Below are 19,643 nucleotides of genomic sequence, written 5' to 3'. Positions count from 1 at the left end.
GCATCCCCAAAATGACTACCAACACCACTCCTTGATGCAGGAGAAGTGGACAGGGCCGCTATGGCGGGTGAATTCATGAGCAGTGAGTGATCTGAATCGACAGTGGAACTTAAGAGGTACGGGCCATATCTCAGCCATGGAAGCTGCTAGAGAGCACACTGTCCCTCAGCTGCTCAGCCTTGCATCAGAGGCACCATGGGCCTGCCTCAGGAAGTTCACAATCCATTGATCTTGGTAGATGTTGTGAGTACGTTACGAAGGAGAAGGATGAGAAGCCCCCCTTTCCCTTAGGAGAGGTTCGGGGCAGGTGTGGAGCTTTCATTTGAGGATGATGAAAGCCCCTTGGGGAGAAGAACAGGTTTCGTTTTGTTTGCTAGCACTGTAGCTGGCCCAGAGTTGGTGGCTCACCCATGTTGAGGAATGAGCTAAAGAGAAGCAATGAAAGCCTGTCTGCGGCCCACAGCTGCTCCGCTCCCCTGCCAGCCCAGGCCCAGGGCCTGCCACTTCCTAGTCAGGAAGAGATTCGCAGTACTGTGATTATTGGAGATCAAACTTCCTCTGAGAATTAAATCATCGAATGTAAATGTCTTAAAAATGAAACGGAGTGCACATCAGTTGAAATGAGTTGCCTCCCAGGTTCCCTTAATGACATGAATCTCTAATGAATCTGTGGGGAGCCAGAGGAGTACACCAAAAACAGACATTTTCAGCATTGATAATCAAGTATGGGTGCCCAGCAGGAGGAAGCTACTGCACACACTGTATTGCAGAAAAAAGGAAATTAAAGCAAACTCACTTTCCAAAGTGTGTGTGGACGGGGAGGGGGTTGGAGGGTGGTGGTGAAAGAAAGGGAGAGACCACATGTTAGAGCTTTCTCTTCCATAGTGGAAGTTAATAGATTCTGATATTGATAATACTTTTTAAAACAGCTGAATAGGAATGCTAATAAAATATGAAGTGGAGTGACAGAAGAAATAGCCAAAATGTTCAAGCTATTAATTGCCTGTTAGAAGGGCCTCAGGATGGACTCAGGAATTAACCAGTTTGCATGATAGGACTTGTAGTATTATTTACTTTTTAATACTATATAATACAGTATATACAAAACTATATACACGTTACTTTGATACAAGTAAAAATAGATTTTAAAATTTGTAAAACGAAGACAGCTTGCGTTCAGATTCTAGAGCTTAGAAATATTTCTCTTTCTCTTACTTGCATGGACTTTCTGTTTGGAAACTTCCTTTCTCCTAAAAGCCACAATCCAGTTCATTGTGTTGGGTGTCAGTTTTCTGTGCGAACATCCTGATTAAATGGTTACTTTCCATTATAAACATTTCAAACCTTTTAAGAACAAAATGTTACATGAGTATAACCATTATATTGCCAGCGTTTTGTCTGTGACCTGTATTTTCTGCAGGTTAAAGTACAAGCTATTAGCTGAATACTCCGTCCCTTTCTAAGGATGACTAATATCTCAAATATAAATGAAAACAGCTGCTTTTCCATAACATTAGAGTCCCAAACAGCTGTCACATGTACGTTTTGACATTCTTTTTTTTTCCTTTTTTTCTAATTGGGACAAAAATTAGTTTACTGAATCTACTAATCCAGTTAAGTATATTATCAGACTTCTGTAGAAAGGTAGAAGAGAAGGTCATAGAAAAGCACGCTGAGCTAGAATGTAGCTGTCCCAAAAGGCATGAACTTGCTTAAAATGAACACCCTTTGACAAGACCCTTCTTGTGTGCCAAAAACTGGAGGTCTGTAAGGGCCTGGGTATGGCTGCTGTACCACTGCCGCCTCTGCAGGTGAGCACAGGCCTCGGGTGACAGCCACTGTGCTCTTTCCTGCTGGAGAGGTTGTGGGGTGCCACTGCATTGTCTCCCCAAAGCCTGAATCAGTGTGCTCTCCTCTTCTGCAGCCCTTGGCCGATTTATTTCAGGGATGGCTGAAAAAAATGGACCAGAAGATCATGCTTCCTCTATTGGCTTAAAGCTCTTACTACCCCTACGAACTGGTGACCTTGGTCAGAGCATTTTAAATAAAGTCACAACTAGATCATAGGCTGCTGGGTGGTAGCCTTAACTTTGGAGCTTAATATCTGGGTTCTAGAAACATCTCCCGGGTTCCAGCCTTGCTCCTGTTACTCTTTCAAGCTCTTTGGTAACTTTCTTGGCCTGTCTGAACGTCATTTTCCTCATCTATAAATGAGAATAATAATAATATCGTAGCATTCTGATAACGATTAAGTAGAAATCCAAGTCAAACACCAGGCATTTAGCCTTATTATTTTCTTACTCAAGTGCTACTTCTGTCCCCTCCCTTTAGTTTCACTGTTATGGGACCCAGTCATACTCACAATTTGGTGATACAACACTTTGTTTTTTAGGAGTGTGACTGCTTTGAGTTGTGGTTCAGCAGAGACTAGCTGCTAAAGAACCCAGCTCAAATGTAGCCCCCATTAGGTGCGGCCCAGAATGTGTGCATCTGTTTGCCCAGCTGCTCATTTGAGCTCTTCCAGGGGTCTGAGGCCCCTTGTCAGAGCAGCAAAGCATCAGCGAGAACATAGGTATGTACATGCAGGAATGACCTAGCATTCTCTGGAACACTCTACATCTGGGGCCGGATGTGCAGAAGGGTTAAAAGCTGGAGAAACTTTTGTCATAAATTTTCTCTTCAGCGGGACTTCCCAGAGAACATCTGACATTAGCAGAGAGGAAATACTGATTGGCCTCAGAGTCAGCTGAAGGAGACAGGAGCTGCAGTGGAAGCTGCTGGATTTACTGTTATTAGCAAGGCAAATGGAAAGCCAGCAGGGCAGCCCCGCTCCCAGATAATAGATCTAACAAGAAGGAAAACTCCCAGAAAGGAAAATGGCTGGCAGCCACGATTCCTCTGCCTCCTCTGCTACCATTTTTTCCATTGCTTTTACCTTTTTGTTTTGTGTGTTTAGCACAAGGAGAAGCATATTTTAACGTCTTACGTTATAAGCCGCAATTGGCTTAAAATAAAACAAGATGTATCATTTAGCTTTTTATCTGTTTGATAGATTCAGAGTTGAACAGTGGTAAAATGTGCAAAATTGTATCACTATAGTAATAAATAATTGCTATTTATTGAGTGCCTATTATGTGCTAGACAAAGTGCTATACATGTGTTATTATCTCATTTAAATCTATAAAACAACGTCGTGAGTTAAAAATTATCATCATCCCCAATTTGGAGATGAGGAAACAATGCTTAGAGCACTTAGGTAATTTCACAAGGTCTTAAAGCTTGATGGAGCTGGGATTTGAATCCTGCCGTTAAGGTCTTACCAATCTGGTGGAAGGTATTGAGGCAGGAGCCCAAATGGCTATTATGGGGCATGCAGGGTCCTGGCAATAAGAAAAGCACTCACTGAGGCTTGTGCCCTGACTTGAAACACAGCCCTAGCTGGTACAGTTGTGGTTAGAAGGAAGATGAACAGAGAGGAGCTGGCTGAGTTGGTAGATGGAGCCAATCTCGGAAGGGTCTGAGCACCCAAAACAGGGAGCTGGGCAGATGGGCAGTAGACGCCCGAGGACCCCACGGACTGAGAAGGAACTGTAATTCCTGGCAGAAAGGACCAGGGAAGCAGACGAGGCTCAGCATCCCAGGGACAGCAGTACAGAGACCGTTCCTGACAGGTCACAAAGGCAACAAGTGAGCAAAAATCCATTGTCAAAATTACTTCTAGAAAAAAATCCCTTAAAGCTCATCAGAGGGCACCAGACTGTTTTTTCTCATTAAATCCAACACAGCTATCATTTTTCTCTAGCATTAGAACAGATGAAAACTAAAAATACCTATCTTTAAATGCTAAAACCAAACTTGGCACAGAAAGACTGTAAGAGGAGCTGAGAGCTGAGACACTGCCATCCACTCAATTAATCGTTAGTCACTCATCAGACATTTACAGTTTCCGTAGTTGCAAAGATGGATACGTCTTCTGCCTCACACGCACTCTCTCGGGGTTCATTGAGTCAGTCACTGTGAGTCATGGCAGGTGGAATTCTCCAAACTATTGAAATTTGTTCTCTTGATCAAGTCTCCCCCTCAACTCCCGCTCATTTTTTATCAAGCATGTGTAGGTGGATTGAAATACATTAAATGTATAATTTATGCACGGTGAAATTGAGGCAGGTGGATAACGACTGAGGCATGCAGGATCTTCAGAGAGGCACTCTGAGAACCCAGCGGGACACCAGGCCTGGGGGCAGGTTCTGGGCTGCGCTGGGGTGGGCCAGGCCAGGGGCAAGGGCATGAAGGAGACAGGAAAGCCAAGGCCAGATTAAAAGAAAGGAAGCCTTGTATTTGGTTGGCCTGAAACTCTGAAATCCTCTTGCCTTGGAGCAGAGCCTGCAGGTGAGAGGAGTGTTAAGTGGTGAAACTTTCCCTATTGTGGGGAAAGGAAGCAAGCCAGTCTGGAAATCTGATAGGGCCGGAGGCCATGTGTGTGTTGGGGAGCCTGGGGGGGGGGGGGTCAGTAGAGGAAAAAGCAGATACAAAGTGTCAGCGGAGGCCAAATGAGACTTGGAGAGTAACGTAAAGGACGGAAGTCGTTTTGACAGACTGGAGGAGCGGACAGTGACATCGAGGTAGGAACCCATGAAGTGTGTGCACTGAGCAGTGAGGAAACCCGTTAGGCTGATCACAGGGGACATAGGTGGGCAAGAAATTACGGTGGGGAGAGAGTAGTTGGCCGTGGGGAAGTGGTGAAAGGAATTTAAGCGTGAAAGTTATGACCTTTAGAGTTTGACTCCAGAGAACACAAATAGGGTGACAGTAGGATGAAGAAGGGGTGGCTGGAAGCCGCAAGACGAGTTGGGAGGCCACTACTGTGGGCTGGGTGCTAAGCGATGTAAGGCAGCCTTGTGAAATGGGTAGAATCTGCGGAACTTGGGAGTAAGTGGTCAACTCATGTGAGGACCTCGTGCCGACTCCCTAGAGGCCAGCATCAGTGTTCATCCTCTTTATTCTGCAGTACCTAGTACAGGCGTGGCGCGTGGTGGGTGCTATTCATGTATGATAAACAACTGAGTTAATTCATTGGGAGACCCAGTGTCATCATTGGAAACCCAGCTGCAAAGGAGAAGGAAAGGTTGGACAGTTTATAGTGGAGGCCTTGCCTTCCTCTTTGTGCCATCTTGGGGCCTGTAGAGGCCTGCTGGGAACAGGACTTACAAAACGACAGGTATGTCTAGGAGGCTATGGTCCAGATCCAGGGCCATGGTGCGGGCTGTCAGCGGGGTCTGAGGAACCAGAGAGCACACAGCTCTTCTTAAAACCGAAGGTGTCTCTGCTCAAGATGAACCTGAGTTCTATCTGGCAAGAGATGTGCTTCTCTGTACAAGGCCAAGAACAGCACAGTGGCTCCTGGTGGCAGGCCGAACCAAACCAGAGCAACCTGGGCAAAGGGAACTCGTGCTCATGGAAACCGAGGCGCGGTTCCTGCTAAATTCCAAAGCAGCCTTCCTGCCGAGGCCACTGGACATAGAATCCATGTGATGCTGTGCCCCTCAGGACTTAAACTTAGTGAAAAGTAAATAAAAGTGAAAAAAAGTGCCGTTGATTGTCTTATAAAATTAAAAGAAAACGCATGCTTGGAGTTTTCTCCGTCCCTGCAAAGGCAGACCCAAGCCGTTCATTGTCGGTGGTGCTTCCTGGGAGAGTATGGGGAAGTCCCTCCGGGACCCTGCAGTCTCAGCCGGGGCTAGAGCCCCTTCCACCCAGGCCACTGGCACCCGGCTGTCACTCCTGGTGCCTCTGAATCTGCTCAACAGCCTGTCAGGTACATACAACTCTTATCCTCATTTTGCAGAGGGGGAAACAGGTTCCGAGAGGGTGCGGTTTATCCAAGCCTGTCTCTGGCATAAGCAGATTTAAACGGAAGTCTTCAGATTCCACTGCCTCATAACAGTCTGATGGTTGAACACGTGGCCCCAAGCTTGCTCTGCATTGACTCATTTTAGAGTCACCAATTTTATATAGCTCCGAAAAGGCTGCAGACAAATGAAGTCTCCTTTTTGTTTGTTTCTTTTGTTTTTTGTCCTTAGGTGCTTGTGACTAAATTCACTAATTTCACTGGCTGTCAAGGCCGTGTTAAGGAAAATGGGTTTGAACTGCTGTGGTTTTTGAGTACTGGACTGAATGTCAGAAACCTTTGCCATCACGGGAAATTCTGTCACTCTGAATTTACTGTCTGTTCCCCACAGCTGAATTCCTCAGCCGTGTGATTTAGCACCCTGGCTCCCCATCAACCAGTTCTGGCATTTATTTGAATGCATTACCCCACTGGTTTCCATAAACTATTTTACAATTGTTTAAAATAAATGACTGTTTATTTTCACAAAAGCCATCTGTATTTCTTTACAGAGCAACAGATAACTGTATGTAAAATTTGGTAATGTCACAGTGACTCAAGTTAAGAGAAACAGATTGGATTGAAAAATTGGATGCTAAGGGACAGTGTTAAAGGCTTCCATCCTTCCTAACAAGTAATATCTGGATTTGAAGGAGGAAAAAAATATTTCTTTTTTACAAGTAATATCAGGCCTCTTTCTTTGGAAGGGAAGTGCGTTCGTGGCAGGTTCGTGACAGGACACGGCCTATTTGCATTCCTCCTGGTAGTGAAGTGTGTGTCCCTTTCAGCACTTTCTGCCTGAGATGGTATGGAAGCGGCTCCTGTCCCAGCGCTTGCAGCTTCCTCCAAGTTTTGAAGTTTTGGGTTGTCCACGCCTTACCTCTTCTTGCTCTGATGTTGAGCAGGTTCTGTTTAGACCTGTGTGCTGTAGCTCAGAGAACTCTGGTAGGAACCACGTTGGGACGTATCACTGTGGCAAGAGAAGGCAGGTCTGGGTGAGGGAACCGCACTGATCGCAGGCGGGACTGGCCCCTGGCAGTGTTGGCCTTCCATTGTCCAGCCAGCGGCCAAAGTAGCAGAGTGTCTCAGCGTGATCCCCACTAGCTCCATCCACCCCCAGGAAACCAGTTAGAGTTGGGGCACTATTTGGAGTCTCCAAACGGTGGGGACATTTGGAGTCAGGTGGAGGTGGAGCTTTGCGTCTGCTTTGGAGGAGGAGGGCGTCAGGATGGGAGCCAAGCAGACTGGGCTTCTGTGTGGGCACAGAATATTCACTAAGCACAGCTCCTTGTGCTGTGGCTGTCCTAGGAATGCAGATACTGGAATGTGCTCTCCCCCCTCAGCTCTCAAACAGCTGGTACCAGAGACAGGCCCATCAGAGATCTCTTCAGTGTGGGTTGCACAGAGAAGTCCGGAGGCCGGGGCTCCTAAGCAGAGTCTTGACTCCTTGAATAGGACAGAACAGCGCTAGAGAATAAACTAGAGCGAATATTATCCCAGACAGAGGGACTCATGTGAGCGGAGGCACAGCGGGTTGAAACAGCATCGTTGGACGATACTTCTGGATTACTGTGTCATGAGGTGGGAAGGGGAAGGGAAAGGGACCAGTTCTACAGGTTCTAGCCTCTACTAAAGAACTAGAAACCACCCCTCCCCATGAAAGTGCTGCTTGGAAAGCAGAAGCAACAGCCCGGGCATATGGCTAATTGAGTTCTCGGAACAACTCTTAAGAGGTAGGTGCTGTTATTATCCCTCTTTTACAGATGGGAAAGTAAGGCACAGAAAGGTTAAGTAACTTGCCCAGGGTCACACAGCTATTAAGTGGAGCTGGGAATTCAAACCCAAACAGTCTGGCTTATAATAACCATTATACCATACTGTCCCAAATGTGTTGGAGTCAGCCGAGGTTACGGGGCACTCCCTAGAACATACACCCCACTACCACCACCACCACCCACAATACTGAGATTAAAGCAGGGATCAAATCCAGATCTCCCTACTCCCAGGCCACAGGGATGGACTCCTGATATACCACCTCTGTCTCAAAGCCTGAGTGAAGGCGTCAGGACTGCCCTAGAGGGAGGTTGAATAGGCCGGAGAGAGGCAGTATGCAGTCACCCTTTGTTTTCCACAGCCCGTCTACAACCCATGATGACAGGGCAGGCATAGTTATCACACTGGGGTGATGGAGCGTCAAGTGGGCACTCTGACCCGTGGGCTGCAGCCATGGCCTCTCTGAACAGCCTCTGAGCACCAGCAGCCCAGCCTCAGATGCTTCAGTCCTCTGACCTTTGCTGCCTTGCTCATTTAAGCAGCTCTGGAAGTCTCTGTGACCCAGCCCATGGCTTGGCTGGACCACGGGAACCCCTGAATAGCAGGCTCTGTGCCCTTTTTGTATCTGGCTCCACTGCTTAGGTGTCTCCCCAGCCGCTGCGGAGCCCACAGTATCTGTGAGGAGCCAGAGGCCACAGCCCCTAATCTGAACTCCAGCTGGAATCGCCTCTAAAATTGTCCAACCTCATTTTTTTCCATTGGATTTTCAGTGACAAAATGCCAGTATATACCCACTGTCAAAAATCCAAATAAGATTAAAGTCTATAAAGTAAAAAGCAAAACCCTCCATCTTGCTACTACCCCATCCTACTCCCAGAGTTAATTCTGGTTAACAGTAACTGTAAGAACAGTTTGGCTCATATCCTTCCAGATTGTGTTGGTGTGTGTATTCAACAAATGAGTACTCACACACATACATGCATATACTGCTGGGTTTTTATTAAACTGGAGCAAACTCCATACTTTTTTTTTTAATAATGTGTCATAGAAATCTTCCCATGTCTTATTAACCTAGCTTATTTTTTTAGCAGCTGCATAACATCCCCGTGTACATACATACCATCATTTATTTAAGTTTCCTACTGGAGAATATTTAGATGGTGTGCAATTTTTGATATTAAAACAGTGCTGCCGTGAACATCTTTTAACATACGTCATTGTGTACTTGGAATAATGTTTCTCGGGGTAGATTTCTTTGCTGGGCCAAGGTTGTTCAATTTGAAATGCCACCTTTGTTGAAGTCATTCTGTTTAACAAAGGTTATTGAGCACCTGCAAAGCCTGTTGCTGTGCTAGAGCTCTGGGAATGCAGGGTTGGATTTTTTAAAGAGCCCCACCACCCCCCATCTTCAAAGAGTGCCCTGATTGGAGGGGGTGGGGGCAGAACAATGACAAATAGACAAAAATGCTTCTAATCCAGCAAGCTCAGGGCACTGAGAGAAGCAAGGCCCCCAGGAAGGTGGAATGAAAGAGCTCTTGATTCTGACGGGGACTCGCTCAGGCAAGGCTGTAGGGAGGAGGGAGATGCCAAAAGGTGTGCCTTCCTCCTCCTCCCAGGAGCCCATCTGTGAGGCTGGGTATTCAAGAGGAAATTTGTTCTAAAGAGTTATGATGCTCCTGCATTTTCTCCTACACAAAGAAGGAAATCTCGGCTGTACGCCCTTTCCTTTCCTCCTCTTGGCACTTTCTGATTGATGATTGGAAATGATGGCAATACATAAACTATTTTTCTTTTTATTTTATGACCTGGTAATAGCAGTAACATATTTCCAGTAAATGTTTTCTATCGCAATAAAAAAGTTGTAACAGGACTAGAAATGGGTATAGTTAAACCCTAAAGAAATCACACTTTCAGAACTGTGGATTGAGGCAGTAACTCTGTAAATCATTTAACTTAGGAAAAGGTCCCCCTCCCCCGGAAAAAGTCGGGGCAAGCCACTGGTGTGCACATTAAGTGCTTGTCAGAGAGGCGCTTGCTGTTAGGGCTGGACGGCCCTCGGTTTTCACCCCCTCCAGACCCACTACCCCCTTTCTCTCTCTTCTTCCTAGTCTCCCACCAATGTCTTTACTCCTTTCCAAACTGATAAATCATCTCAGCCTTACAGGTTTTTTTTTCAACCCAGAGATCAAGAATATTATGGAATGCTCTTTCTGAGATAGAACCCAGTAGTGTGGTGAGGAGCACAGCTGCAGAATCACACATCTGGACTTTTGTCCTGGTCTCACCTTGGGCCCGTGACTTGACCACTCCACATATTTTTTTCTCCTCTGTAATATGTGAATAAAAATAGGGCCTACCTTATAGAGTTTTATGATTCAGAGAGCTAATGCATGGAAAGTGCTTTGTTCAGAGCCAGGAAAGACCTCACTGTCGGTCACTTGTTTTCAAAAAGGGCACATTGGTGATTTTGTTAAATTTTCATAGCAGTATAATAACCGGCATTTACTGAGTGTTTATTACATCCTAGGCATTGCGTTACACGTAATCTCTGCAATTACTCCATGAAGGCTTAGGTCACCTAAGCCCAGTGTCACATAGTTTGTAAAAGAGCCAAGATTTTAATCCAAGTCTTTTTGACTCCAAAACCCCACGCTCTAACCACCACATGTCCACCTTCTAGGATTAGATACTCAGCAGGACGAAAGATGGTAAAGCTTCTAGTAGTTCTGTCGCACCAGACATGGCTTTCATTGGCTGATAAAGATTTGGAGCAGATCCTGGTGAGAGCCTCGGGAGAGACAAAAAAGAAGCATTTCCTTTCCCTCACTGCAGGCAGAGCAGCCTGCCCCTCAGTTGATCCTTATTTAGGCTTTGTTACTCTTAAGACGATGAATAGCTGCTGCTTCTATGTCCAGCGTCCTTACGCTCTAAAAATTAGGCCTTTCCCAGCCTTTGTCTTTAATTTCTGATTCTAGCTGACACCTTCATTAATGGGCCAGTGCAAGCTTTCTGTCGACTTGAGGACGACTGTGTAAAAGTGGTTTTGCTGTCCTATCAATAATAGTCATAATTTCCCCAATACTCTCATCAGCAGTGAATTGAGTCTTGCAGCAAAGAAATGGAAACCCCAGTGCAGTGGTTTTAAAGTGATTTGTCTTGTAGACGGCGTCTTATTTCAGTAAAATCAGGTCAGTGCAGCACTGCTGGGTCAGATGTAAGTCTGATACAAATTAGTTGGAGGAAATTGATCATTTGAACCTTAAGTTATTTTTAGCTGCGGTAGCTTTTTAATATTTCTTTTTTTTCTTTATTTACATTTGCTTTAATAAATTTTAACCATCACAGTCAGGCAAATTAAATGTCTTCTCAGTTTTAGCCAACCCTTTGATAAGAAGAAAGACTGTTCTCCTCCCACCCCGCAGTAGCGACCTTCCCTTCACAGTTTTGGTGTTTGCTAGTTACGGCATTTAAACACTTAAACCTACTGCTCCTCATCCTCCAGCCTGCCCCCTTTTTGGGGTTTGTTTATTGCACATACTGGCCCCTTGACCAATCTGTTCTTCATTGCTATTGAAAGTTAATGGGGGCAAAATTGCATTCCCAAACATTTGAACCTGAAGTGGCCAAGGCCGAACTTAGTTGATCTCTGGTGATCGGTTCAATTTAGTTACGATTTTTTGCCATTAGGCTGGGGCTGAATGATGGTGATTTGGTTGAGGCCAAATGTCTAAAGAAAATTGGCTCTCTGATAAGAGTGCTGTTATCAGAGGGGGCTACCTTCTCATTTACATTTAGATGAGTATTGATTATTTATTTACTCAGAGAAGTGAGATTCGTTTCCAATCTTATCTTTCTCGTCTCTGCTTGTCAGCAGAAAGAGAGATAGAGCTCCTGACATCAGGCCAAGATAACAGCACTTTGTAGTAAAGATAAAAGTTGGAATGGGTCTTTTTCTAGTCTTGACTGAAAGGATAAGTTTTAAAAATTAGAACTGATGGGTCATGCTTTCAAAACCTTTCCTGAGGTTTTGCCATTTAACTAGGCAGGAGAATTGGTTTATTGGAACAGCCTTGGTCTGTCTTCTTTTGTAATAGGAATTGTATTTAATTCGATTATATTCAGCTGTTTCACTGAGAGCAAATTGTGTATTGGCTCAGAAGAGGCTAAAGTGTGACCTTTTATTGTCATGTCAGCTTGTTCCTTTTTTATTATTTAAATTCCAAATGATCCAGTCTGAGCCTCAGAGGGGGTCTAAAGTACAGTGGTTATCACTTGAATGTAGTTCAGTGCTTATATGAAGATCAAGCAGAAAATGATTGTAGTCGCCCCTAGAGGAAGAGTTATGAGCGGTAGGACTGACACCACATGCACGCATTTTAGAAGAGCTGATGTTGGGTCTGAGCGCTGATACTGACAGCGTCAGCTTATCGGTGATGACTGGCTCGGGAGGAGCATGGGATTCAGCGGCCCCCGCCGTACAGCAGACACGGTTTGGCACAGTTTGCCTCGAAGGAGTGTCCCTGCCACCAGTTTCCTCCAGCCCATTGTCTGTTACCCAAATACAGAGCTGATTAGGTCACTCCCCTGCTCTGTTAGCATCAGTTGTTTATTAGAGAGAATTCAAACCTTCACCAACATTCCGGGCCAAGCATCCCAACCTCAGCTTCCCCTCGGACTCCCACGGAGCCTAGGCCTTCTCCACGCTGAATTTCACTTGGTCCCCTGGGACCTGTGGCCTTTCAGTACCTCCTTGCCTTTGCACATGCTGCTTACTCTAGGAATACGCTACTTCCCCCCTTCCCCTGGCTCTGAGTCCTTCAGATGTTTCTACCTCAAAGAAGGGGAAGTTCTTTGTCCCCTCTTCTGTGTACCCACAACACCTTGTCCTGATCCAGGGAAGAGCACTGATTGGCTCTTCGAGAATTTATCTGCTCACGTGTGTCTTGCCGCCTCCCCAGCCTGTTGAGGGCAGGAATCATTGATTAGTCATCTCTGTGTCTAGGACATTGTTGGTGTTCAAAATATGTTTGTTAAATAGATGTATGAATGTATCCTTTGGCATCTCTGCTGTCATGGTTTGTTCTGTGAGTTCTGACATCTACTCATTATTTTTCGACTATATATGCAGGACCTGAGAAGCTAGGGAGCTAGGAACCCTGGCTGCCAAACAAATCTCAGATCTGAAATGCTGCCTGTAGCTTAAAAGCAAGCTTGTTTACATAGATACATACTCTCTCCTACCCTACTCCCCTCCTTGGATCTCTGCTTTGATGCCAGCATCCCTGCTACTGTGTGTGTTCCCTTAATGGCCCTCTTAGTCTGTTGTGACTCAGGCAGGGACCTGCCTGCACCTCACTGCGTGGTTTCTGCCCCAGCCTGTTCTAGCAATAATAGCAGCCGCCACTGAGCGCTTTCCTGGGGGCATCGAGGAGTGTCTCAGTCCTCTCAGCGACCTTCTGAGGGAAGTTCTGTTAGCCTTGATTTACAGAGGAGAAAATACACAGAGATTAAGTAACTTTCCCAGAAGGCATAGCTAGCCGCGCTACTCCCTGAGAGGCTGCAAACCCCAATAGTTTCCTACTCAAAACCCAGCCTTGCCTCTTTCTTATTTGCTCCCACTTAACCTTTTTCTGGTTACAAGAAGCGCTTCCAGATTAAGGCATCTGTTTAAGCTGGTGAATAGAAAATAGTTGACATGAAGGTGTATCCGTGAAAGTGTTCAGCCTTTGGCTTCCTCATTTTTCCTCAGACAGGTGCTCCTCTGATTTGTTCTGATGCTCAGCAGTAATAATGGTAGGTTAATTCATTTATATCCCAGTGCACTCCAAAAAGCACGTGGAATACATACATTTTTACAGTAGGATAGATAACAAATACATGAAACTACATGAGAGGAAAATGGAAAACAAAGATTCAAAGGATACATGACACAGAAATGTGGGTCCAGTGGTCTCGGTCGGGTCACACATTTGGTGCCGATCTTCCTAATGGGCAAAGGAGAAAGGGACACAGTATCAGTCAGTTACAAGACAGTCAGTTACAATTTATGTTAAACTGTCTAAAAACACAAAAGAGTAAGCTGGTTGCTCCGAGGAAGTACAGCTTTCCCTGCTACCAAGGTCTGAAGGAAGTTTCTCCCACGGGTCTTTGAAATAAGCAGAATGATTGAGGCAATTGTATGGCTTCTCTCTTTTTGGGCTTCTGCACTTACTTCCCATTGGATGTCAGCTCTCAGCTGGCTGTCAGCCCTTAAGGAGCTGCATACTAAAACCTTTTATGTTTCGGTCAAGGATTAAAGGGATGGAGGAAGCTGGACCAGCATGTATGTACCCAACAGATAACTAGATTTTTTTTGAAACTTATGTGCTGAGATGTTTGCCTCAGGTTTACAAAATCCCATAAAAATCCTGCCTGAGTATTATAACTTGGAACCCTCCCAAAGTGCCAGAGCAGTATTTTGTCCCTAGACCATTTGGCGACATGGTATTACTGCAATAAATACATCATTGGAATGCCCAAACAGATTTTCTTGTCGCTGCAGAGAAACTGCTTCCCAGAATCTTCCTTTTGTGTTCCCCTCTGCTGTGAGGTGGAGGGCTTGTGGCTTCATGCACAGCTGTGACATTTTAAAACCTCTTTCCAAAGGGTGGATGTTGCCTTGAGAACTATGTCATGTTCAGCGTGAAAGAGCCTTTATATTTTATATAATCATTTGTTTGGCAGAAGTGTATTAATAGAAACTGACCTCACAGCTTGTCTTTTTTAAATTGCTTTGGCTGCTATGTTTTCTTTCCTCCCGTTCAGCTGCCTAAAAATTAAGCAAGCACTTGATGGAAACTTGATAGACCTATAATAGATAATAGGTCTGGGTTGTCATAACCTTCATTATCATCAACAGACATTGATTAAGAACTTGTTATGAGTGAGGCAGTATGGTTTGTATGTGATACCGAGAGCGCAGGCCTGGGCAGCCCTGGGTACGAATCCTAGTTCCACCACTAACTGAGGGGCATTGAGCAAGTCATTGTCCTCTGTGTAAGTCACAGCTTCTTCCTCTGAAAATGGGATTCGTACTCCTTATGTCTAGGGTGACAGAGTGAACGAGATGATCTGTATAGTGAAAGGCCTAGCACAGTACCTGGCATATAGTAGGCAGTGTTATGTTATTGTTACTGAGGACTGATGACAGCTGACACTTAAATAACACAATGTATCAGACACTGTTCTACCTGCTTTGCAACTGTTCACTCATGGAATCCTCAGACAGGCCTATGAGGTAGGTGCTGTTATGATCCCCATTTTATAGATGAAGAAACAGAGAGGTGAAGTAAATTGGCCCAAAGTCAGACAGCGAAGTTGCTCAGCCCAGTACTGGACGGAGACAGCCTGGCCCAAGTCCATGCCCTTCGTCACCACACTGCATTGCTTCTCATCCAACCCTGCCTCCCAGTACACAGTAAGGCCTGAAGTTACTAGTCTGGCTTTTTCAGGGGAAAACATGTGAAATAGTCTTTTTGTGTGTGATAACTTATCCAGTGTTCCAGCAAGAATTAGGAGAGAAATTGATATTTGTAAGAGACAGTTTTCCATTTGGGTTTAGATCTCGAGTCATCTACAGTTTAACCACCCTACCTTCCCCAAAGATAAAACCCATGAGTCCTTTGCTAAGTTCAGAAGTGGGTTTCCAAGTTGTGCTTTAGCTTTAATGGAAGAGCCAGGGACTCCCCAGAGCCGATGACACTCAAAATTTCAGTTACTGGCAAAACTGGGCATATATAGGTATATCTTACTTAAGGAAAGACAGGGAGAGAGTCTTCCTGGATGGATGGAAAGGTGATCCTGTCTTCATAAGGACCCAGGATACAGCTGTAACGTGGGATATTTAGTATGTGTGGATTTCATTAACGTAAATTATTTCAGATCATTTTCATTTTGAATGTATAGACACCACAAGTTAAGTGATTCAGAACCCAGTGAATCCACAAATCTACAAAAATCTATACTTATGGTATAAACTATGGCCTCTTTATAATTGGCCAGTAATTTATAGTTTGCAAGAGGAAGAAAGTTTCAGAAACACACAGGCTTTCGAGCCAAAGACCCTTGGGTTTCATTTCTCTGTTTCTGCATCCTACCTTTGTGATCTTGGGTGAGTTACTTCTCCCTGTCAACCTTCAGGGTCCCACTCTGGCAAATGGGGATAACAATATCTGCCTCTTAAAGTTGCTGTGACAATTGAATAAGGTAACATATGTAGAGTGCTTGGCATACAATGGTCATTCATAAATGAAAATCATCATTCTAGGCTTCAAGGAGAAAACCCTAAAGCTACATTCAGAAAACAATATTTTAATAGAAATATCTGCAAGAGACAAGAAAGTCTGTCTTTTTTAAAAAAAATTTTTTTTTAATTGGGGAATATTGGGGAACAGTGTGTTTCTCCAGGGCCCATCAGCTCCAAGTCACTGTCCTTCAGTCTAGTTGTGGAGGGCGCAGCCCAGCTCCAAGTCCAGTCGCTGTTTTCAATCTTTAGTTGCAGGGGGCGCAGCCCACCATCCCATGAACCAGCAACCTTGTTGAGAGCTCGCGCTCTAACCAGCTGAGCCATGGCCGCCCCTCCGGCAGCTCAGACACAACTCGTCTTCAGTCTAGTTGTGGAGGGCACAGCTCACTGGCCCATGTGGGAATCGAACTGGCAACCCCGTTGTTCAGAGCTCGCGCTCTAACCAACTGAGCCATGCAGCTGCCTCAAGAAAGTCAATCTTAAAAGATGGCATTTATGGCTCTGAGAGTGGTGCAGGGACTTGTGTTTAACAATAGACGACCCTTTCTAGGACTCCCTGCTTCCCCTGGTTTCCCTCAGGCATGTTTCCCAGGAAGCTGCAGTGACTGGAAGGGAAAAGTATGCAAAGGAGACCAGCCTGAAGTCCATTTATGTAGCCAGGCCTCTGCTCCCAGATCCCAGGTACTGTCTGGTTTTGATTAAATTATTGCGTATAAAAGACGGTGGAAATGCCACAATGTGTGGTAATTATAGTACCCTCAGAAAAATGGCATAGTAAGAAATCACAGGGCTTGTAAGTATATATGATGTTTTTTAACTTATAAAAGTAGCATTTGTTTATTATAGGAAATGTGAAAAATGCAGAATAACACTAAGGAAAACCAAAAACACTCATTATCCCACTATCCAGTATAACCACTATTCACATTTTGTGAATAACCTTCCAGTCGCCCCCCGACTGTGACTTTACATATATTTTTAATAATTTCAGTCATCCTGCACATATTGTGTTATAATTTTCTGTCTTCATAAAATTGCATATTATAAACCTGTTTTGTAAAAGTAAATATTTTTGCAACATCGCTTTTAATATTTTCATGGTAGTTCACAATATTTTGTTAGATCTAGGTCGTTCCCAAATTTTGGCCCTCATAAAAAAAAATGAATTATGGTACCTATACTTTGTGCCCAGATTTCACTGTAAATTCGTAGAAGTGTATGTCAGTGCCTTCCAGTGTTGCTGAGAGTTACTGGTGGTGAGTCAGTCAGAGATCATGCAACAGCACCCGGCCAGTGTCTTAGTGAGCAGCTCTCCAGGTTCAAGAATGACTCCCTGCGCTCCAGTGGGCCGAAGATGCTCACGGCTGCAAAAGGTGGGTGGGTGTTGGGGCGGGGAGGCAGGAAAGGAAAAGGTGCAGAGGAATCACTCACCAGCTAAGTTTTCATCAAGTTCAGCTGGGCATGATGTTTCTGTGGTTACTTCCACCAGTGTATGTGTGGGCATGCAGTGATGGGCAGGAAATGCCTGGTAATTGGACAGATGTTGTCACTGACAGGTAACAGGTCGTGGAGACTCAGCATCACCTGCATTTTCATACTTTATTTGCTTGATATTTTTGAAATGAAATTTAACTGTGTATAATATTGAATCACGATGCTTTCTTGACCTGAATACAGTGTATTAGCGCTTGTAAGAATTGTGTATACATTTGAGCATGTATCTGCCTAAATACACAGCCGTGAGTGTTTTGAGCATTGCTTACTTAGGAAAGGGTTAAAAGCTGTAAGTATTGTAAAGGGGGACCAAATGTACGTAAGAACTCTGAGAACTGGCAGGTGTGCTAATGAAATACCAGTTAGAGAAAAGATCAAATATATCATGAAACTACAATGCTCCGAATGAATACAGACTATGGGAGAAGAGAATGACTTGCGATGAGTGAAATGCCTCAGACTGATGAAGGAGGAAAAGTACTGGATGTAAGTTGACAATGGCTGAAGAACAAGTATATGTAAAAATATACGTTCCGCCTGGGAGGCCTGATTCTTTCCTCAGAGCCTCTCTCCTGTCTGACCCAACACGCCTTTCATAGTCAAAATAAGACAGTTTCTTATGCCGCTAATCTTTTCAGGAACCATTAACAACAGGAGCAGTTCTTTGAATCTGATCATTGGACCCATTAGGTGTTATCTGAGAACAAGATTGTCATTTGGCTTGACAAAGAAATACATGAATAAATGTATAAAATGCTCCAATGTTTTATGAAGCTCAACCCTCTGTGTGACGCAGGATAGCTGGTGTTCCTGGTGTCCAGGATTATTGAACCTGTGCCTGTGTTTCCATAAATGTTTCAACAAAAACATGAATCAGCACCCACAGTCCTTCTAGCACCATAACACAGAAATCTGAGATTATTTTGCCTCCCCTGATATTTAAAAAAAATTTTTGATTTTTTTTATTTTGTCTTTTGGCTGTCATCATATTAGAGTTCTAAACATGTCTTATTCCTGCTTATAATTGATCATTATTACAATGATTATTAATAATAGGTACTCATTTCCTTAGAGGATATCATCTCTACCATTTACAATAATCCTTCAAGGTTGTAACTATTCCTCCATTCCTTATTCGGAAACAGACTCTAGGTAGCTTACCTGCTCATATCTGAGAAACCATGTAGCCAACGTTGTGACTCCAGGTCAGTCTGACTCAAAAGCTATCACCTCTCACTTTGTTTTGGGGGAGAACTGAGCGAAGACAGACCTGATAATAGAACAGACAAGTGTGAGAAACCTTGTGGGAAAAACCCCGAGACTCTTCCATCTTGGATAGCTAGACTCTCGAGACAGACTTCAGCGTTTTCCTAATGCTTTAACGGCTTTTCGCCAATATGTGGTGTTTTTTCAATGTTAAGTTCACTGTTTCAGACTTCCTCCCCTCCTCCTGCCCCTTTGATCTTCCAGGCCCTCAGTACCGCCTTGAGAAGCAGAGCGAGCCCAATGTCGCCGTGGACCTGGAGAGCACTTTGGAGAGCCAGAGCGCCTGGGAGTTCTGCCTGGTCCGCGAGAACAGTACGTTGGCCTCCTGGCTCCATGCCCGCTTTGCCCGTGACCAACATGCTTAGAAGTCATGTGTTTGGGAACACTGGTCTGGCTTCCCTGGGCAGGTTTGAAGTGACTGTTTTGCAAGGCAGACCTCAGCCTTTATGCCAAAAGTGTATCCCAAAGTGAAATGATTGATTTCCTGCTTTTTGGTGGAGAGTCTGCATCCTGTTTCTCTCTCTGTGATTAATGTTTCTGTTAAATGTATCTTCCTAAGTTAGGAACAAGTCCTGGAAACAGCTTAGAAATATGAGGCCCTTTCTGAGGCAAAGGCTGTTTTGTATATAAAGCGACTGGCCATGTCCGTATCACTGTTCCGACATCAAGTTTTAGAAAATTCTGACCATTTCCGTTCTGTCAGTGTAGTGGGTCCTAGTGCTGTGTTGTAAGCTTCTTTAAAACTTCAGTTCATTCCTTTTTGTTCTCTCTTTAGAGTTTCCAAGTTGTGAGTCTGCCTTTCCTCTCCTCTGTACTCCCACTGATTCAGGGGCAAGTGACATGTGAAAACTGAGATCATGGTAGCTGGCTCTCCGTGGCCATTGCTCTTCAGGGCTTTACACAGGCTGTTTCTTCTGTGTGGAACACTCTTTCCCCTAC

The 19,643-nt window shown here is 44.6% G+C and overlaps 1 protein-coding gene across 11 annotated transcripts in view; it reads left to right on the top strand.

The window, feature by feature from the left end:
* MAPKAP1 (MAPK associated protein 1) overlaps nt 1–19,643 on the top strand; it is a 217,820-nt gene that overhangs the window by 139,778 nt on the left and 58,399 nt on the right. For 7 of the 11 annotated variants that reach the window (XM_081066328.1, XM_081066331.1, XM_081066329.1 and 4 more), the window contains one exon: nt 18,909–19,016. The exons of the other annotated variants lie outside the window; for them this stretch is intronic. In XM_081066328.1, the coding sequence (XP_080922454.1) occupies nt 18,909–19,016 (108 nt within the window). The remainder of the gene's footprint in view (nt 1–18,908; nt 19,017–19,643) is intronic. 11 annotated transcript variants of the gene reach the window in all.

This window comes from Rhinolophus hipposideros (assembly GCF_964194185.1).
Source record: "Rhinolophus hipposideros genome assembly, chromosome: 11".
Classification (NCBI taxonomy): Eukaryota; Metazoa; Chordata; class Mammalia; order Chiroptera; family Rhinolophidae; genus Rhinolophus; species Rhinolophus hipposideros.
Note: the sequence above shows the minus strand (reverse complement) of the source record. Positions and strands in the feature narration are given on the sequence as shown.